Raw genomic sequence first — 22,992 nt, 5'->3', positions numbered from 1 at the left:
AAAATAATTTATATTGATTAAATGGGACTAAGCCATAAAGACATAAGTTATGTTAGAAAAGACAAAACTGCGTTGGTGCAGCTAACTACATATGTTAAGGCTTTTTTTTCATTTTTTTCATGCCTCCCATAGGTGTGCCCAGAGGCGTTACGTTTTCGGGTTGTCTGTCCCTCCTTGTGTCCATCTGTCCGTCCAATCCATTCTCATGAACACAATATCTCAAGAATGCCTTGAAGGAATTTCTTCAATTTTTGCAATAATGTCCACTTGGTGATGAACCGATAAGAATTTGATGGTCAAAGGTCACTGTGACCTTGCATCGGTTTCATTCTCATTAACATATTTTCTCAAGGACACCTTGAGGGAATTTTTTTAAATTTGGCACTAATGGCAACTTTGAGTCATGAATTAATTGATTAGAATTTGTTGGTTAAAGGTCAAGGTCACTGTGAAATAATTATGTTCTGCAAAAACACTTTTCTGGCCTTAAGGATCAGAAGGGGAGATATTTGGTCAGATACTTAATTGGTGACACTAATTTTAGGTGTCCACCTTGAAACTGAGCTGATTGTATAGATCTCCTGTGTTATCGGATTGAAGATGTGTGTGAAGCATCCATGCTTGACATGCAAGACATGGATGTAAACTGTAACTGAGACTTGGGTGGTTTGACGAGGCATTCAATCACAAGGTGGTACTTCTAGGTTTACCTTGACTGGGCATACAGGGCTGGATGATTATCTTCAAGATGTTATAAGATGTTGGAACATATTTGAAGTGTTTGACCCCTTTGCAGTAACTTTTGACAGCAGACTTTGCAACTGGATGTTCATCTTCTACAGCCACTTCCTGGTCCTTTTGTAGATATCCAAATTGCTCCCACACAGCCAATTTAAGGAGCATTTTTGGCAGATATAAGGCTGGAATGTAACTTCCCTTTGACATTTCTACATCTTTTCCTCTCAACCCCTCAGGTAAGCAGCATGACTTTCTGACACAAAACAAACTGACACACACACACACACACAACCTGACTGGAAGAGTTGTTTTCATGGGGCAACAATGTGGGAATCAGGACACCAGAGATATCGCAGCTTCTACAGTTCTTACGGTGTGAACTGTGACTTAGTGTTTCCAGTGTTATGTCAAAACTGGTTAATCCCGATGAGGTACTTTGAGGTCATGTGCATTTTTTACAGGGCTATCTAGATTTCATTACGTCTGTCAGAAATAAACCAATTAAACTTTGGTCATGTATCTACACTATATGGACATTTGGAAAAATGCAAAAACATTCCTGCAGCTTTAAACAACAGCTTCGAACAAAAGAGCACATTAATGCTGGTGCAAATAAAACCAGCACAGAAGAAGAATGCAGCCACACAGCAGCAGTCAGTCCTTATCTATCAGAGGCTGGAAGCATGTCAGCGCCTGAACTGCAGCAGGTTCAAGTTTTAATAGGAAACCTCTGTCATCATTACAAGCTCTTGTGAAACCGATGCCTTGTGACACTTACTTGACCGGTTTGGGTGCTCTCTGTCTCTCTCTTTCAATGACTGCACAGAGTAATGAATTTTTTATCTTAATCCAAACAGTCATTTAATGAGTACGCCTGAGAGGATTCCTGTTCTCCTTAATTAACCCCACCCCCACCCCCACTCCAACACACACACCCACACACACACTCCTCTCAGGGCTCAGTTACATCTTCTCCTGCATTACTGGCATGAAGGGCAAGAATCTGAGGACCCAACATGAACCAGGCCTCGGGGCAGCACTTTCTCGTCCACCTCAGCTCAGGGTCTGATCCCACTAACTTTGCTATGGGTCTCAGGCATGATTTGATTGGACCTGACAGATCCACAGGGCCACCGAGCAGTCTGATAACATCAGCAACACATGCTGCATCATTTGTTAACCACACAAAATATAAATGTGTACTGTGTTTTCATCATGTAAGAGACCTGTAAAGCCTTTTATTACACATTTATGAGCTTTTTATTTGAATAGCTGCTACAGAACTGAATGCTCAACAGTATAAAAGGTCCAGTGTGTAGAATTTAGGGGAACATACTGGCAGAGATGGGATAAAATACAACTATGTTTTCTTCAGTGTAAAGTCACTTGAAAATAAGAATCATTGTGTTTTTGTTACCTTGGAATGAGCTGTTTTACATAGGGAGCAGGTTCTCATCTACAGATACCATCATGTTGCACCACCATGTTCCTTCAGTAGTCCAGGATGGACAGACAAAAAAAACACTGGCACTAGATAGGGCCATTCCCATTTTTGCGTTGACCACTGTAGTTAGCACCCCCTTAGCAATGAACTGCTTAATACAATATTATTATCAATATAAATAACCGGGTCTATTTGTTTTGGAGAGGAGGAGACCTCTGGGGATATCTCAGCTCCTGGTAAAAACCTCTTGAACAATAGGGGTTGACAATACCACAAAGTTTGGTTTTGATGTGATACCTAGGGCCAGAGGTGCCAACATTGATATCAGTACTGATACGATACTTCTTCTTATTAAAAGTGGCTCTTTTTTTGGTAATGTAGGGGAGAGCAGCGTGTCATGATTTCTGAGGTAAATAATCAATCTGCATAAGTAACAGTTAATGATGACTAATTACAGTTTGAAACTGTAATGTTAACTAATGCTAAAGATCTAATTTGACTAGAATATTCATTTCACTACTATATACCTGTATATTCCTTGTCTGAGCTTCTCTGAACAGACTCTCCCTGGGAACTCTGTCACTATGTCAGAGGTCTGGATGCTGAGGCATTTCCCTCCTCCCTTCTTTTCAGCTGTTGTTCCAAGTTCTCTTTCTCAAATTTATTTCCTCTTTCATTAAGCCATCGCCGCTGTTATGTGTCGGATTAAAGTAGTCAGGCTCGGGCATACTTTCTGCATTGAAGGTCTGTGGACAGCTACAGTCACGCGGACACACACTTGGTTCTGTTCACAGCACAATTGAGGGTCTGCGTCAGCCCTCAGCAGTAAATGGGAGGGCTGGGAGGTGAGCTAAGCATCCTCCTACTGCCAACATTGGGTAAAAGTGAAACTAGGAGGCAGTGGAGAAGCAAAGAGTCATTGCCCTCATACTTCCATGCATCCTTTATGATAGATGACACTAGAGGGCAGAGTCAAGTTTCACACAACAAACGAGGTGATGGTGGAGGAGGTTGTAATATTGTACCTTTAAACAGAGGCAGCGTTGTAGATGGCAGTGATCTGTGCAGCCACTATGGGGGCCTACATCCCGTGTGGAGGGAGAATACTTTTCACTAAATTACCAAAATGTTCCATTCTGCCATTCTTTAAATTTCTTGGTCGCATGGACGGACAACCCAAAAACATAATGCCTCAGGCCACAGCTATCGCTGGCACAGAGGCATAAAAACAATGCCTGGAAGAAGATCAGCTACAAACTAGGGATTATTGGTACGTAGATTATGGTTGCTTAGCAACGTCAGGCCCAACCAGCCTCCTCCCCTTGAAAGTTGGCACAAAAGTAGCACCCAGTGTCAGACCTTGCGTTTTCCAGGAGGTAAAAGATGCTGCATGTGTCTCAGCCTTAAGTGATCAAAATAAGCTGTAAATGTGTATTTAATGCTTGTTAAACACAAAAAGTCCACAAACAACTCTGAAAATATGTCTGCTGAGGACCAGACTGGTTGACCACTTCTTAAACGCATCCTGTGGACATAAGAGGTGAAGATAGTGGATTGGAGCATCAGTTGGACACTGGTACACTGACTAAACTGGCAGCTGATTGTCTCTGGCAGCAATGATGGAGACCAAACATGTCACAGCCACATCCTGTGGACAACGGGACATAACATAAGTTTTTGAGATTGCTAAGAATTCCTTCAGAGCCAGATTTTTGCAATTTACTATGGACATGTTTGGTTTCAATGAGTTTAAATAAGCTCAACCTGGAGCTAGTCCCAATTACACCAGGAACCTATCCACATCCAACTTCTAATTTGGATTAACGCCACTGTCATACCACATGAATATTAATCAGGGGCATTTTAATGTGCACCTGAATAAACATCAGCTGACCCATTTTACTTGTGAACTAAATGTGGAATTTCCTCCATATACAGCGGACCTCTCATGACTATAAAGTGTATCTTATTGCAGATTGTGGTGTAATCTGAGTGTACACTAAAAACTTTATTTATTTCATGAGAGAGGTCCTGAAAGCCACTGTATTATTACTGGCCTGATATACAAAGTCTGCTGTGTCTCAGGTCGTCTTTAGCAGGCCTTGAGCTGCAGCTTTCAACATCCAGCCCAGCATTTGCCCCGGACATGTGGGCACCCACAAAATCTCCATCTGTCTTACACCAATCTGCCACACAGACACTAAATGCACAGGCACAAGCTCACACACACATATACGTTTACCAATACCATGTTTACTATATCATTTTTAACCTGACCTTTAACATTTGCTTTCATTTCAGAATAATTCCCTCAATGTTGGTTCCCTCCCTCCCTGCTCTGTTTATCTCTGTCACAGACAAAATATGTTACTCAGCTTCACTAATGAGGCAAAATATGTGTTTGCATACTAAATTTAGACCATGAATTAGCGAGGTACAGAATGAGTACAGTATGAATAGGTTTAATGATCACAAACAGGATCATTACTTTCTGCAGAGAGGTTTTGATGTGGTAAGACCGTAAATGCGGAAAGGCTTAACAGGGTTCTTTGTTTTTGAAGAACAGCATTTTTCCAGAATTCTGATTGGCTGCATTCATATATCCTGCAATGTGGTGTCCATTTTACTCTCACTGTAGCGTTCTATTCCCTTACATGTAGGTCTCTTCGAGCAGCCCTCTCCTGTTTATCAGCATCACCTTTGACTCTCAAGGCTTGGTAAAGCTGCAAGGCATCATCTAATCAACATTTGATAGATGTAAGCAAACTGTGTTGCATGCAACAAATGTAACCAGCTAACCATGCTAGCATCAAACAGACTGTGTATTTCTTATATGTTGGTATTCATTTGGTGAACTTTTCGGTTTGTTTATACTTTGGGCTTTTTGGTGGAAGAGAAGCCTGTAACAATGGGAGCAATATTCGAATCTCACACTACTGAAAATAAAAGAAGACAATGAGAGCAGGTCGTAAAACTATTCTACCTCAGCTAAATGTTAAAACTTTTTTGATGAAATGTAAGTGTTCTATTATGCTGGAAACCACATATAAACCCCGTAAAGTCAAATTTGTAAAAGTCTATTGAAGTATAAAACACAAAAACTACAAAACAAAATACATCCTCAATCCAATTTCATCATATCATTCATATATTACCTACTGTGTGGAGGTCTGGGGAAGCACATACAAAACAATCACAAATCCATTTTTTTTGCTACAGAAGAGCACTATAAGAATCATAGACAGAGCTGATTATCATGAGGCAACTAACAAATTATTTATAAACTCACATGCTCTCACTCTTAGAGATTTGGTGGACTTTAAAACTGCACAATTAATGTATTAAGTAAAAAATAAGACGCTGCCAGACTGTACCCAGAAGTTGTTTCAAATTAGAGATTATACAACAGTTAGTTCCGACCAAGTAATTTGATTGGACGAGAGGCATTCAATGAGTGCTGATATAGAGTACAACATCACTGGGACATGAAACAGTAAAATCACTCTGCTCACAGGTGTTATAAATATAAATACAACCGTTAATTAACCAACTGTCACACTCGCTACATTGATGCAAACTGACACTATAGACTATATACACTGACCTAAAATTGTCTTTGGCACGAGGCCACAGGCCACAGCCGTGACGATATACAGTACAACATCACTCCCTCTTGTGTGATATTGCTTAAGTGTCAGCATGTCAAAGGAACTTGTATGTTTATAAAAACACATATTAGAACAAATGCAAAACAAAGATGTGTAACAGTCAAATGAGTTAATGGGTGGAGTAGCTTTGAATGGGAAATGAAAATGTGTCCAAAACTTGATGAATTAAGATGATTAACAAATAAAAAACCAAGTTATGAACACCAGTGTGTATATGGATATTTGTTTGGGACTTAAGGATATATATATAATATATTGTGTTTTGCTCATTTCTTCATTCTCATTGTATAAAACTAAAGAGAACAGTACAAAACTGTTCACTGACAAAGGGCGGGTGCGATAAGCTGAGACTTCAGCCTACACCTTTTTGGTTGAATTGTCTTTTGCTAGACATGTTTTCCTCACAAATACAAAATGCTAACATTATCAGCATAAGCCTATGATATATCACATAACATATATTAGCCTAGCAGCTAGTAGACTTTACTCTACTCATATGAAGCCAGGGTAAACCACACACAAGATTTAAAATGCTATTTAGTGAAGGCTTTATTGTCTTTACAATTTATTAATTCCTATCAACGAAATAAACATTTAAAAAAGCTTAATTTCCACTGAGAGAAATGGTTTCAGCTGACAAAAATAAACTATGCTACGGCGTAGGGTATGTGTCTACACAAAACCAACAGTGTAGGTGAGCTGTCTATTAAACGCAGGAGTCTAAAGCCTGCTGAACTCTTTGTCAGTGATGTGTTTGAGAATAACCAATTGTGAAGAATTACTAGTAGCATGATGTTTTTTGTAGTTAGTAGGGGAAATTAATTTTTTTTCACTCTTTTGTCTTATACACACAGGCCCAAAAATACACACACAAGCACAAACAGGTCCTGTATATGCATTAAGGCGGTTCAGTGCCTTGTTCAAGGGCACCTCAGCAGTGCCCAGGAGGCGAACTGGCATCTCTCCAGCTTCCAGTCCAGGCACCATACTCAGCCCATACAGGGACTTGAACAAGCGACCCTCCGGTTCCCAAGTCAAGTCCCTATGGACTGAGCTACTGCCGCCATTTCTTATGCGTGTATCCCTTTTCTGACTTTAGAACTTAAGAAAACTAATTCAAATCACTGGTAAACTTAGTTTAGACATGTGATGCTGTCAGTTTTGGGAATGTTACTTCTAAAATGCATTAAGTTACAGATTAATAGTCACCCTATTAAAATATAATAAGTAATGTAACTATTTTCTGACATTTTTATGGCTCACTGCAAAGATCAGCAGGGCTCACCTGATGTAGTCGTTCTTGCAGAGGATCATGCCTCCTTTGCTGTAGCAGGTGCTGCTGTATTCGCCCAGCTGAGCATGGCAGCAGGAGCACTTGAGGCACCGTGTGTGCCAGTACCGCTCCATGGAGAAGAGCAGGAAGCGGTCTGCGATTCGACCTCCACATCCTGCACACAGCCTGCCCGCTGTCCCTCCGCCACCGCCCATCACTGCCACCGCGGGTGCCTCCACCCTGCTGTTCACCATAGCAACCTGAAGACAGGGCAAGGAGGAAAGTGAAGAGGACAAACAGTTGAGGCAGGACAGTGGAAACAGAAGTGGAAACAACTGAAATAAATACATGGCACCCTATGAAAAGCTCCAAACTAATTACTTATCTAAAATTAATGTCCGCAATCATCCTTATCCTTATAAAAATGTTTGTCTGAATGTAGGTCGATATAATATTGTTTATCAAAATTTGGTATTGACCTAACACACTAGTGTGTTTATGTGTGTGTAGTTGACACAATTTTAAAAGTTTTTCAGGAGGTTGTTGGCTTTTTTTTTTTTTTTTTTTTAAATCAGTACAAAAAGTTAATTTAGGTGACTAAATTGTTATTGTGATCAGCAAAGTAGACTTAAAACTATAACTTATCATGCAAGCCTACTAAGGCTGTATAATATCTGTGAATTATTATAGATAAATAAACATAAATTGTATAATTATTTTCTTTAAATCATTTATTTTTCTGTTACTCATGGGGCTGCCCCCAATCGCTGAACAGTCGAGAAGCACTCCGACCTGACTCACATTTTGTCTGTTGAATTTCTGCAGTTCTTCTGGCCTCTGTCATTGTTCAAAGAGCAACAGAATAACAGCATGGAAAACTGTACACTTTTACAAACTAAGTCTGTGTATCATTTTGAGACCATTTTATGCCACTGATATAATAAGAATGTGGCACTGGAACTGGAATATGAAAAAAAGGAACATATTTTGTTAAAGTTACAATGTGTAATTTACATGGTTGTTTATTAGCAAATATCAACTATTGCTTTCATAAATATATATTTACTAAAGTGTAATGCAATTCACATACAAATGGAAGCTTTCTCGTAGGCTTAGAATGATTTCTCTTTATATACACAGGCAGGGCGCGGTCTGCTGGAGGCTGCCTTCTTGCGTCGCCATATTTGAATACAGTGGCCGAAAGGGATATACGCGCTTCGCCTTTCACGTTTACCTAGAACTTGCTGTCACTGGAGACGGTTAAGGTGAAGCTCAATCCGGGGCGCTTCTGCGTGAACCTGCTTTGTACTTTTATGATTCTGTCGCACTTTAAATGGAGGACCACACACATGTTTTGCCTGGTAAGAGGGAAACCACGCCACCAAATAAAAGAAAAAGATCAGATAAGAGAGGACGGGACAAAACGCGAGTGAATATCGGCGTTGCTTATTCCAGGTGGAAAGAACTCCTGTGGAAGAACACTCTGGAAACGCATATATTATAATCGTATCAACCTATATTTGCCACACTGTGCCGTGACTATCACATAAAATGTGTTATTTTAGCATTACTGTGCTAATGTTTGCTCAAGTTACCAAAACAATTAGAGATAAAACACTCCTAACATAACGTTATATTTCACAGATAACCTATATCTCACTGATAAGCTATAACATATTCTAGCGCCCACCAGGACATGTGGAAAGGATGACGCAGCTATTCGGCAAACCACCCAAAACAACCAACAAACAAGAACATAGCTGCAACTCCAACAGTGCACTCCTGCTCTCTCCTCCAACTCGCTCATACACACACCAGCACCCGCACTCACACAGCTCTCATCCCTGTCACACTCGCACCCCACCCCCCTACCTATACTCAGTCAATTCCAAACATGCCATTAACTCACAGAACATTGACATTATAACAGAACATTTACTGCAGGGTCGCTACAATATCGTAACATGGTTTAGATTCCTAAATAAATATTCTCATCGCTAGATAGGCCTACTCCTGAAAAACTTGTGGATGATACCATCTCTGTCTGCGCAAGGCTTTTTGTCCTACGAGGCCACTGTCACTTACCCGACGGAAGGGGTGAGCGAGTGAGCGCGAGTGAGAGCTGCAATCTAGAATTTGCTTGCTGATGTCACTGTTACTCAACATTTTTACAAACTGAGGCTTTAATAAGTAATTTACACCGGTTAATATATACAAGAAAGTATATATAAAGTTACAGTACCTTTATAAGAATAGCCCCAAGTAGCATCGCACTGCTTCTCTTGCCAAAAAGCCTATGGGATTTTTTTCATTGGATTTTGAGTTATTGCAGAAAATAATCCCGTTTTGTTCAGTGAGATAATCTTCACAAGTAAACACCACATTCATTATTTTTTCAAGCATAAATGCAACTGCCAGAAGTAAAAAGCTGACATTAGGCTATAAACCAACTACAACATACTTGCATGACTTAATGTTGCCACCACAATGAGACAGTGAAGCCATGTTCGGCATGATGATATTCTGTAGTCTCATTTAGCTACCTGTCAGCAGCTGCCTTTTTAAAGACACCTAAAAGCTAAAAAATTCCCAATGGGGTATTTACCGATGTTTAATGCCATAGAACGAAAAGTGAAGGTCTCTTAAGCTTGTGTTGACGACAGACCTTATTTCAGGCATCTAACCAAAAACCCATTCACTTTGAGATGAAGGAATGGGGAGTACAAAAATGCTTACTCATTTACGGACTTCAAGACTCATTCCTGGAGCACTCTATGTTGGTCAAGAAAACCTGCTGTTTATTCTGAAATTCGTAGGCAAACAAACATGCATGTAAACACAATGAGCAATATTGAGGTCAGCAAAAAAAAGGTCATATCCACATATCGTACGATAAGTTCATACTGTAATTATGTAAAAGTCTCAAGGTTAACTTAATGAAGCTCTGCGTAAGTTCAATCAGGCAGACTTTCTTTATGCTTTATCTGTTTAAATCAATTCTCTCTCTATCCTACTCTCACCACTTCCTCCAATCAGCTGATTATTGGCGTTCCTTCTCCTAGATAGCCAATCAAACTTTTCCACAATCTCCTTCAGTCATTCATGTTGCTGCTGCCAAACTTTAAACCTGTTCTCCTTTCTGCTCGTGTCAGCTGTCATTTTAGGCCGAATTGTCGCACCCTCCTTCACCCCATTCACCTCCAGTCACCTTATCCAGAGTTCAGGACGAGCTTACTAAAAGCCCACTCCTCTTTACATCCACATCCTCAGTTTCCTCTTCATCTCATCTCATCACCACTATTACTACCACCGGCGTCTTGGCTCCAAAGGGGGGGCTCCCCCATCTACTACATCTTAATCGCCCTCCTGTAATATATGACATCACGATGGGGTCTAATCGCCAAGGTCTTTTCACATTTCTCATACTTATGTGCACATGTAAAAAAAAAATTCTCACAAAATGAGTCTCTCCTGATTGAACTATAAAACTGTGTAAAAAACAATAAAGAGAAAAATTCTCAGCCCACAGTGACATCTTCAAATGTTTTGTTTAATTTGACCAACTGCCCAAAAGCCAAAGATATTTGGTTTTTTAATGATGTAAAACATAAAAAGTAGAAAAACATCACATTGGAGAAGCTGAAATGTGAATGTTTGGTATTTTTTCTTTGAGAAATGATTTAAATGAGAAGCTGACATTTACAGAGGCCCTAACTTAAACATCTAGGTAGGTCATGTGGGATCAACCCAAAAGTCTGGCTGTACCTGTGTAAAGACTTGAGAAGAAAACTTGAGAAGAAAACCAACAGCAAGTTTTCACATCTTATCCTCAGTACATTTACTGTGCTCAGAATTTAGAATTACAACAGACAGAAAACACAGCTATGTCTTCCCAAATGTGGCTCTTGGCACCAGATCCAATCGATTGGTTTTGGAACTTCCTGGTAAAAAGCTTAGGGCTATTTACTTGTGGGGACATGGGAATGTGAAACCCCAACAGGAAAACAAAAACACACACACACACACACACACACACACACACACACACACACACACACACACACACACACACACACACACACACACGCATTAGAGAGTTGCTTTTTTACACCAAACAAGTTCAAAGTTGTGTCCAACTGAAACAAAACCACACACGTGCTTTTTTGGGCCTGCAATAACTCTTATTTTAACTTGATAATATGTCCCAAGAGAAGGCTCTTTGAAGCTGTGCAGCATTGCTGCTCTATGACAGGATGCAGAGGCCTACACTTTCTGGAAATGAAGTTCATTTGATTCAGCTGCTCATTTCTTTATCATATCTTTTAACCGTTGTGGAAACAAAACCCAAACTTTTAGTAAATCCATTATAACATTATAACAGTAAAGTAGCTATAGCTGCTGGTGGAAACAGAGCTTAACATATGCCATCAGGCAACATTTACTGTATTTCTCTTTTCTTCATTTTTCCATTACAAAACTGAACTGATTTCATGCACAGCTGGGAGTAATATTGCTTTTGAATCACACTGAGTACAACCATAGCAGTGTGTGCTACTCAGCAATGAGTCAGCAACACTGCCTCTTCAGCCGCTTCCATGATTTATAATTAGTGCCAACAACAACATAAAATAATTGCAGGGCTAGATTTCATTTTCCAAATGAGCAACAGCAGCACAATTTGTCCTCTAGAGCGTCTAATTTCAGCAAGGGCATGTTTAGCTTTACAGCGAGCCTTCCCACAAGATTATTTGAGATTGCAGCAGCTGGTCCTCTGCAGTGAAGCAGACTGCCCTCAATACCCTCATTTTCTAGAGTAGACACCTGGCTCTAATCAGCCACAGGAACACCATGTTAAGAAGCCCAAGGCTGCATTAAAACCACAAACAGCCTCATGCACTGGGATCAAACCTCCCTGTTAGTGAAGGCTTATTCATGAATGAGCTGATCTTTTGAATGACTTGAAAAAGTAAGTCCAACTGTCTAATTCACATATTTCACTTTTCACTATATTAGCAACAAATTCTCTTTTTAGAGCCTGAAATAATTTTAGGGGTTTCTAATATTTTGCCCTTTTTCAACATTTACAGTGCATATACAGCAACAGCATGGGTAAAAATTAGATCACCCCCCACATGACCATCTGTTTATCAGTTACTCTGTTACATTGAATTCATGAAGAAAACCTTCTTGCATGCCTCCACGATGAACAAAGAATCCAAAAACAGAGACAGTATCTGATGAATTGAAGTCATAGGGGTTAACAACAGCAAAACTATAAAATATCTGTTACATACTTACACACAACTCACACAGGATAATCGAAGTCTCATTTATCCAACCATATGCTCAGTACTTCCCAAACTGACAGCCCATATCTACAGTGAACTAAACTAAAAGTGAAGCTTATCTATGCTCTCTTCAGAGCCAGACAACATTGACAAAAACATTTAATTTTACCTCGCTGAACACTGGAGCTGCTGATCTACTGCTGCCTTGATCAGTTAGTTTGTGTGTGTTATTGTGTGACTTTGGTGTTTTAAAGGGTTAGTTCAGATTCACCAAGTCACAAAATAACACAAACAAACTAACTGATCAAGGCAGTGATAGACCAGCAGCTCCCGTGCTTAGCGCAACTCGGTCTCTTTTCAAAGTTGTTGAAAATCGCCTCTTGGTCAGTGACTTCCTGCATCAGACACCGACGAAAAAAGCCGTCCTTTCACGTCTTCATGATACGTGGCTAGTCGCCATTATTGTTAAATGGTGCCTGGCAGTGGGAGCGTAAGTCTGAGTAGGGAAGGGTGGTGAATAGGTCCACCAACAACTGACTTTCACTTGGGCGGCTGGTGTTTGCTTCCAGTATGATTGTAAAACCAAATCCTGTTTTTTTTCCTAAACCCAACCACCAGCTTTTGTTGCTTAAACCCAACCACATGCGAGTGTTGGCGAAATGTAACCATGTGCCTTTGTTGTTGAAGGAAAAAAAACACCAATTCACAATGTTGTACCAACATAGTGCATTTATTTTGAAAGAAACTTTATGCCAACTGTACATTTCCTGTGAAAACAAAAGGTGTATATTTGCTTTTGCCATAAACTCAGCATTAATGGAAAGCAGAACTGCAGGAAAATGTAGGCTACCCTCTGACTTACTGGTGTCAGATTTTAACTTTTATTTCAGCTTGCAGATTAAATAATTCATCATCATCATATTTGTTGGTTTCCTCACAAACTATTTATGTACCGCAGCATCCTAGTTGTTAACAGTCAGCATATTTGGGTTTCTAAAACCAAGATAAAGCTTATCCAGGATTTTGAGACCACGATATGATAATTGCTTGCAAAATCACATAACTGAGCTACCCTGAAAACCCAATCATAACCAGAATGTCCACATTATTGAATGCCTGCTGAATACATTTCACACACATGAAAATTTTCCAATTTAATCAGTTGACAAGGACTATGTGAACACACCACAAACAACTGAGCAAAGCACAAAGGATTTTGGCAAACTGAGGGCCACAATGGGTACTAATGTTCACCAGATTAATGCATAAAAAGCAGAGCACCTTGACTGCATTTGGAGGAGCCTTTGAAATAGCCTTGCCAACCTGTTATGATAATAAGAGGTGTGAATGACAAGCAATTTGAGTGTACTTTCACACCTAACCTGTTTGGTTTGGTTAAAATGAACTCCGGTCCGTTTGTGGGGTCAGTACGGTTCACGCGTCTTGGGTGACCAAAGCGACCGGAGCAGGTTCGGAGGGGAGTTAATACTCGTTTAACTTTACGGTAATGAGCTCTGACGTGGTTCAGTGACAACCAATCAGAATGCTGACGTGCTTCGATGAAGCAGGTCCCAGAGAACAAGCCATGTAACTTTGGTATCTACAGCACACTTGTTCCGACAATGGATATCGAGAAGTTGATTACTTGCGTTCGCGCCCACTCAGTCCTTTATAATGTGTCGCTGTTTGGTTACAGAGACATAAATAAAAAGAATAAGGCTTGGGACCGCGCTGCGGAGGTAGTTGGTTGGTCTGGTGAGTTTTAAAGTGTGTAATGTTAGTAATAGAGAAGAGAATTGCAGGCTAATGTTGCGACGTAGCATGCAAGTCTTCCTTGCTTGGTTTCAATGCTGCAAAGCAAGGCATTTTATCAACACAGATTTCGCATAATGATATTAAACTACAGCAAACTATCCATCATAATTTCTTTAAATGTGCATTGTGCATATGCATTGTGCCATGCCACAGTTTTGCGCGCACCTTAAAAGTTTCTGTAGGCCAACTATGAGCTTTTTGACTGGACAACAGCAAGCAGCAACTATGCTGTTTTCAAGCCAGTAGTCCGCTTTGGGGCTCCTTTAAATTGACAAGCACGATCGAATGCTCAAATGATTCATGTGATGAGTGACTAAAACGACCAAAGCTGCCACAAATATTTTTGACAGTCGTGCCTCTTGGGCGTCAAACCACACGTTGACTCAATAATTCTTAGTTAATTTGTGTGTTCATCAAATAAACCTGTGCAATAATGTGAGACTTCCAGTATGTTATCATTATTTTCAATGTAAGACTTGTTTTTCATTGTGCTTTTCCAAACAGTAGCATCCTACAACTTGCATCAACTGTACTCAGTTATTGTGAGTGAGTTCGCGATTAGTAAAGCAAAGCAGAACCTAGCGGATAGATGGACCTCTACAGATTCGCTGGTTGGGGAAGCTGTGCTAAAGACTACACTTGAATGAATAGTGAGCTTAAGTAAAAGCTGAACTACCTGGTTCTGTTACAAAAGGAATACTTCATTCAAAATCCCATTGACATTTATAATAATGTAAATAACTACAAGTCTGTTCTTGGAACATAACCTTACTTAACAGTATATCATGTGATTTACCCAAATCTCTCTTTTGCTGCCTTTAACAAACAATATTTCCCATGAGCCCTTGAAATTTGCGAGCTGAACGTCAGCTTGAGAAATGAGGTGAGTCCACGAGTGAGTGGAGAGGCCAGGGACAGTTAAGACATGTCTCGTACTACAGCAGGACAGAAGGGACTAAACGGTGTAGAAATTATTAGACAACAGAGAGTAGTACTAAAATTCAGGAAAATACCTTTAAAGACTGTTTGTTAATATTATGGATATGGACAAAACAATGAAAACAATGCTAAATGAGTGACTGCATTGAGTTATAGCAGCTAGGCCACATGTGACTTAAGTGCAAGTTGAAAGTCGATAATTTTAGCCCCGTTTCCACCAACCAGTCCGGTACAGTTCGGTTCAGTTCCGTATGCATTTTTAACATTTCCACTCTGAAAAGTTGCGGATAGTACCGATAGAACTGTTCCTGACATCATCATTTTTAGTCACCCCTCTGTACAGAGCACACTGATCAGGTACTACTAAAAGGTGGAGCTAGAAACACTGCAGTCTGTTGATTGGTTAATGGCGGACAGTCACTCTTGCTCAGGGCTGAGCTGTGGCTGTTTTTTTTCAGGCTTATGTAACCACTGTTCATTACATGGCAAGTTTTACATACATTAGTAAACTATAACTATAAAATGAAAGGATGTTACTGGGTCAACTGCCGGCAAATTTTAAGGTGGAACGTTAACTTGTAATGTTACTCAAAACATGTGCTGATGATGTGAATTCATAAGCACATCTTAAATATCAATGACAACTTTGACCACTCCATTAGTTTTTATTGTCTCTCTTGGATGACATAAACTCTTAGTAATGAGTGGATCTTCAAGCGTTTAAAAATATCTATTAATTTCGACCGGATTATGTGAACTACATATGTTCTTATCTTCACTTTGACAACAACAAAAAGCATCGCGGAGTGTCATTCCTGTGGGCTACGGTAACACTAAACCCCTGAGCTTGCCTGAGAAGGACTAAATGCACAAACCTGCTATTTTTAAATATCCCATTGAGAGAGACTCTCACTCAGCCTGTTCTTTTTTGTTCTGAAAATGGCAGCGTCCAACCCTGTTCTGTGGACAATAAATATGTAGTGTAGACTTGTCTCTGTGTCACTGGTAATGAGGAAATACTGCAGGTGCTAGATCGAGCAGTGAGTGACAACAACCCCACCCACATTTAAGAGAACTGTTTGCGGTGGAAATGCTAAACGGATCTAGGGTCTAGGTACCATGTCTGAAGGGTTACTCTTGATTCCACAGGTACCATGCTGAAAGTGTTTGGTGGAAACGGGGCTTTTGAGTTGGTATTCCAAACTTCCAATCTAAATGCATCTGCTCAGTGAAAACATGGAGATCTGCAGCAAACTGATATTTGAATGTCAAGTCTCTGAGCTTCACAAGCATCTGCAGAGGCCCTACATCCATTACCACAGGACCATTAGGGAAGAGAAACAACATAAAGAATTAGTCAACTATCTTGCTCATCTTTGCACATTAAAATGACATATAACAGCTAAAAATGTTGTAAACGGGTGCTGAGCCTAATAGAGAACCACCACTCGGAACCACCACAGCCAATAGCACACATGGTCGCAGGCATTCATTTTGAGGGAGATACACATGCTTGCAAATTCTGTGATCAAGCACTAAACAGCTGAATGGAAATGGCAAATATGTTTTTACAGCATGTTTCACAACACAAACACTACATAAAACACTACATAAAGTGAAAACTGATGAAAAGATTATTCTCTGTATGGTTGTTGTTGTGACATTGTGTGTTTATGTCAGCAAACTCGGGCTTGATGTAATTCCACTTTTCTGTGTCGGAGGTCATTTTATTCCGAGTTCCGAGTACAATGGATTGCAGTGTATACTTTAGCCCAGAGCTGTGACATCAGAACATCAGCATATTTAGAGCACTGTTACAATCAGGACAGTGGTGTAGTGGAGGGTATACTCAGGTATACCCACTTGTTTTTCTATCCAGTGACAGTTTACCCACCTATCAGCTAAACAGCCATTGTAATATATAGGAAAGTATGCCCACTTCCTCATCGGTAACCTACCTATCTACCTAGTAATACACCCACCTCATCACCTACCACTACACCACTGAATCAGGAGCACTTTCACCAAACTAGATTTATACTGAGAACACAGGATGTCTGATGTCACCCTGTCCCTCAATGGACTTGCTATTTTTCCTCCATCTATTTCCTGTCTTCAGTGCCAGATTCCTTTGGGCGGCACATCACCAGCTATGAAATCAATTATCGGGCTGAGTCTGCATAATACAACTGCTTCCACCCTGTGAAATAAAGTGAGAGCAATTTTGGATGGATCAAACAGCTCATCCACCAACATGAAAACTTCTTCTACCTTGCAGTTTGTCTCTCCTGTTGTCATTCACTTGCAGTTATCACTAGCATCTATATAGATATGAACACTTCCTCTGTAGTTTCCAGGTGGTTGCTGGTAGAAGCAGTCTGGGTGCCCCATGCTTTGACATATAATGAAGTGTACAGCAGGAAAAAGCAACCAAAGAGTATAAGAGACCTTGGATAATGGATCCAGAAAACCTTCAACAGTAAACACAACATGGACACTAACAGTGAAACCTCAAACATTTCCTTTATCTTACAACAAGTTAAATATTCTTTGCCATGTGTGAAACTAATTGCAGAGCAGCAGCCAATGTAATCATCATGCAAACACCTGTGTTAATTCAAGACGTTCAAAGACATCTGCTGAATGGCTCTCTGATACAATTTTTGTCCACTTAAAATGCAAATCCTGCATTTAATCATCTTCTGCCACACAAAGCCTTGATGTGACTGACATACCGGTAAGTCTCAGGAAGTGGAAGCAGTGATGGTGATATTTTAGTGTAAACGACTAAGAAACCATGATATGTATCTGAATCGATATCTAGGTTGGAGAGTTAAAAATAAGTAGTTCATGGCATGGGGGTAGGTAAAAAATAATTTAAGAACACAAAACAGGGTTTCCCTAACATTCATTTATTTTTGGCAGCCTGCCACAATTAAAACATCTGCTGCCACAAATATATTTTCTATTTTTGTAACTGGACCGTTCATTACAAGCACAATTGGAATATATATACTATTCAGTTTTTTATAGCACCAAGTGCAGAGCGCACTCGAGGCAGAGACGGAGCAGGAAAACATCAGGCGCATTGAAAGTGAACCTTTACTGTTCATTCTGCTGGGTCTAAAAGTTTGCATTTGCTCGCAGCACCTGCTCCTCTCATCCATTGATCTGATCTGATCAGCTCTGAACGGGTCAACAGATCAATAATCCACCCTTCCATTCACAAACTGCTGCTGAGGAAAAAATGAACTCATGGAGAGCTCCACCTGTGCTGCATCCATTTAGAGACGAGACACAGAATGATACAAAGGGACACTAGAGTTGCAGTGATATATGGGTTTCAAGGTATACTGTGATCTAAAAGTTTTCATATCGTGTACATTTGCTCATCTACGATATTTAAAAAAAAATGCAACTGGATGTTGAATCTCTCCTTTAGTTAAGTTATTTAGGGGAGACTTTTTAAACACACTTTAAAATTTAAATTATAGTAAAAAAAAAACAAAAACGTTTGTTCGAACAACAATAATCCTTCCATTTCTATTCCTTTAAGGGTCATTCTGACTGATAATAATATAAATTCTGTAATACCATAATTCTGTGATATTTTCTGAGACAGTTTTCGTATTGTAAAAATGTCATACCATTGCAACCGTAAGGGACACACAGACATTAAAAAAAAAAAAAAAAAAAAAGAAAGTTCGCAGTGGTCATCAGACCACCTCCAACCCCCCATCATCAGCTATCGCCACACATACACTCTAATTCTGACGGAAACACTGTAATACAGGACACAACTGCAATGCTATGTATGTAGAGAGTACTTGACTTAAATGTGTAATTCTTCCAGGCAGTACGCTTGACCATGGTGAATGCAGTCTACTTTAAAAAGTTCTGAAAAAAGAAAAAAAAGGACTACCTTGACAATGATAAAAGAAAACAAATAACATATACCTCTAGTGTGGAGCAAGGCTAAAGAATTCATTCTCTGATATCCTTCTCTTGAAGTAGCTTTTATTACTAACAGGTAATCTAACGTGTGACTTGATTACATTCAAACTCCAATTAATATCTTCTGTGATTGGTAAGATGCTCTAAAATTGAATTCCCCCTGGTATTTATAAAGTAATTCTTTTTAAAAAATTTTCTATTAGGACTACTGTACTTCACATAGGAGCTTATCAAAGCATATATTAGGTCAAAGGCAGAAAAACACCACAGACAGACACTGACACACAAGGATGCCATACACATTTCCAATGGTGTACATTTTTTAAATGTTCCCTTTTTTATTACAACCTGCTACAACTTTAAAATGCTACTAACACATTCATACTTCAGCAATAATAAATAATAATAACATACAAAATATAAACAATTCTGTATAATAAGTGTTTTCTCTTCTGAGTACATTTTGCTGACTGCTATCTTTATTTCATCCATCTATTTACTGCCCTTACATGAGCCGATGCAAGTGCTAGTCACAGAGGCTGAAACCCCCTTTCCTGCTGCAGAATTGTTAGAGCTGCATCTGACAATATTTATTTATTTATTTTTAACGAATGTGGACTGATGACACAAAACCTTGTGTTAAGTCTCACTCTGCTGCATACAATACAATTTTTAAGATCTTATAAATGTTTGTGACTTCCTGTTTAGATTGGTGATGAAAACTGTCTGACTTGACTTGGTAGACATATCCACCAGGTTGACCTATTATTAATGCACAAACTGAAGGAACTGACAGGATTACATTTCACTGGCATTGCATCTTATATGATGTCCAGTGACAAATAAATTGACTGACTGACCATTTAGTTTTAATCACTATTGTTCCGTCATGGTTAGATATCTGCCCCCTCCCCACCCAACAGAAAGGTGAGTGAATTAGCAGCTATTTGTATTCTGCTAATAAACTGGCTGATGAAGCAGTCAATAGAAACAGGAGCTAATAATGAAGAGAAACACATTCCACTGCAGTCTGGACGCACTGACGAACTGCGTGCACTTTCAGGTTGACAGAGCCAATAATGGCTCATTTTCCCCAAACTGAATGCAACTGACTAATGCCCCTAACAAAGGGCTAACAACTGTACCATATCATATTCCTGGACTCCACGACAACAGTACTATCTTAATTAGCATAAAAAGGCATGGGTTTATGGGTACATTATGTATTGCCAAAGCCTTACTGGAGTAGAGGTCTTATGAGGCCATGACATTGTGTGACACTTCTTTGTGTGAGTGATCCTGTAGTATAATTTATCAGATTGAGTAAATTATCATAGTATCTCTGACCCTTTAGGCATGCAGAGGTATGTGTTTCAAAGATGATGAACAGTCAGTGTCTCAGAGCTGACATAGTTTTATACATGTTAGAAGATTAGCACTGAAAAGACGGCTGATTCGTTGATTCGTCAACAGAAACATTAATGCCAAACATTCTCTCAAATGTTACTCAAATGTGAGGATTTGCTGCTTTTCTCTGTTTTATATCCGTGTGATCTCAAATCTCTTTTGCATTGCATTTGCAGATGTGGGATGAGCATTCATTTTCATTATTTTCTGAGAGAGATATTGATAATGTATGTTTTAATATTTGCTTAAAGGCTTGACTGATCATTCTTGTTAGCCATCTCCGGTCAACTTTGTTTTCCTGACATTTAGGTAATAACTTAGGCACTTTATGGTGGCAGTTGATAATCTTATTCACAGATGCTGATATGTGAAACTTTGTAAACTGACACCACTTTATTGGGTTACTACCTATTTCCTTCTCTCATAAAACATACACTAATTAAATCATGGATCCCCCACATAAAACACACACACACACACACACACACACACACACACGCTCATCATATGAGGTATAATTAATAACCTCAGCTCATACAAGTCTAGGAAAGCTATGACTGAAAGCAGCAGAGACACTACAGTCTCCAGTGCTACAGAGAGTGATGGTCAGACTGGCACTGCACTGAGCTACATTCACTTTCTTTCTCTCGGTTTCATTAAAACTAGTCTCATTTTAATTAACACCAAGGGCATCAGTTCCTCTGGCAGTTGCCTACCACAGTTGCAGTCAAATTCTACAGATGCCCTTTCAGTACTGTAGACCCACATAAAGCAAGGAAGGCAGTATGCACAGAGAAAAATATTCATATTTTAAAATCTACAGTAACATGTTTGATAAGATGAGGAGAGTAGCTTTAAAAGAGAGGAACATTTAATTTTCCTCCTCCCACCACCACTACTAACCTATTATTATTATTACTATAATAATAATAATTAGCCTATTATGATTATTATGATCATTAAAAAGAAAGAGGCATGTCAAATAATGTTTTAAGCTATGGAGAGGGACTTATGTTTTTTATTTTGGCTTAGTCGAGGGGCATTCAAATGGTTGTATTTTGGATGCATTTCACCGCACAGGTTTGGAGGGCAAGTTTTCTTTAAAAAATTGCAACAGAAATCATCTTGGATTTTCACATTTCTGACAGTCCTTGGACACATCATGTGTGACAAATGCTTCCAAATCTGAGTTATGATATATAAATATATATAATGATATTGACATTTCATCAGAATCACTAAATTCTATGTCTCATTTGAAATTTGGCCAAAAATAGACCATTTGCACAAACTAACCAGCATGCATGACAAGAGTGTCAAACCAAGGATGTTTTCAACTCCAGGATTTGGTCTTCAACTTTTAACTTTAAAACATCAAATGGTACATTTAAAAAAAATAAAAATTAATAACTAATTTAAAGTGGAGGGAGGGTCATTCAGGGAAGCTCAAGGGAAAATATTTGTAACTTCAGCGAGGGTCAGAATAATGGCAATATTATTAATAGAAATAACAATCACTCCCAGCCATCCCCCTCCTCTGATAAGTAAAGAACAGTCCCTTAGCTTAAAATGACCATACAGGGTAACACTAACTTCAGCGATGGAAAATGGGAAAGCATAGTGTGGTGTCATTTTTAGACCAGCTAATAATGTTATTATTTTTTATATTATTATTTCTACTACTACTTTTATTTCTACAAGCTGTAGTTAGACGAAATTTGCTATCATATTATGAAAAAATACGGCCGTCAATTTCCGTCGTGTGACGTTAGCTAAGGGTAACAGTTACAGTGTGCAAATGTGGGTATATAGTGGGAAGATAGAAGTGTGAAAGGGTACAAGAAGTACGTTGGTTTATGGATATGTGTGAACTAAAGGTGCGCTGCAGTGACATGTATTCACTCACCTTACTGCTGTGAACTTGGAGGTCGTCGAGCTGTTGATGAAATCGGCTGTTAACGTGAAGTCAGCCTCTCTCGCCTTCAGCTCAAGTAGAGCAAAGTGCCAGATGTTACAGAAAGACCCGTGAACTTCTCAGCTGCTATATTCTCCTCTCGCTCGTTTGTCTGTGCGGTGAAAAGCCGAACAGCGTTGAATGCAACTCCTCTTCTCTTTTCCCATTACAGAGCTTTAGTCTGACTGTGGCTGTGGACGGACACCGACAGCTCACTGACAGCTTCGGTCCCTGCACGGCTTCTGTCTTTGTTCCTGGAGAGAGAGCGTAGAGAGCAGAGGTAAGTTGTCTTGAGTCATTTAAACAGATTTATAACTCCTCCTCTGACGCTGTGAAAGGGGGCGTGTCTCCCGCCTCTTGTCAGGATAATGGATGACTGCTGGGGAGAGTTTTGCCTACTTTAGGATGTTCATATTAAGTCACAAAATCATCCTTGCAGCTGCAAGATCAGCAATGATTTTGTTTTTTTAAGCTTTAGAATAACGAACTCTCATTACCTGCTTATTATTGTT

The 22,992-nt window shown here is 39.5% G+C and overlaps 1 protein-coding gene across 1 annotated transcript in view; it reads right to left on the bottom strand.

Annotated features, from left to right (window-relative positions):
* The window catches only part of lmo4a (LIM domain only 4a), a 33,502-nt gene extending 10,754 nt beyond the window's left edge, over positions 1-22,748 (bottom strand). The window contains exons 1-2 of the mRNA XM_050053731.1: positions 22,433-22,748; positions 7,136-7,383 (exon numbers count right to left, since the gene is read on the bottom strand). Coding sequence (XP_049909688.1) covers positions 7,136-7,377 — 242 coding nt within the window. The 5' untranslated portion in view covers positions 7,378-7,383; positions 22,433-22,748. The remainder of the gene's footprint in view (positions 1-7,135; positions 7,384-22,432) is intronic.
* Positions 22,749-22,992: the final 244 nt, after the last annotated feature.

This window comes from Epinephelus moara, chromosome 9 (assembly GCF_006386435.1).
Source record: "Epinephelus moara isolate mb chromosome 9, YSFRI_EMoa_1.0, whole genome shotgun sequence".
Lineage (NCBI taxonomy): Eukaryota > Metazoa > Chordata > Actinopteri > Perciformes > Serranidae > Epinephelus > Epinephelus moara.
This window is presented reverse-complemented; position numbering and strand designations above follow the sequence as displayed.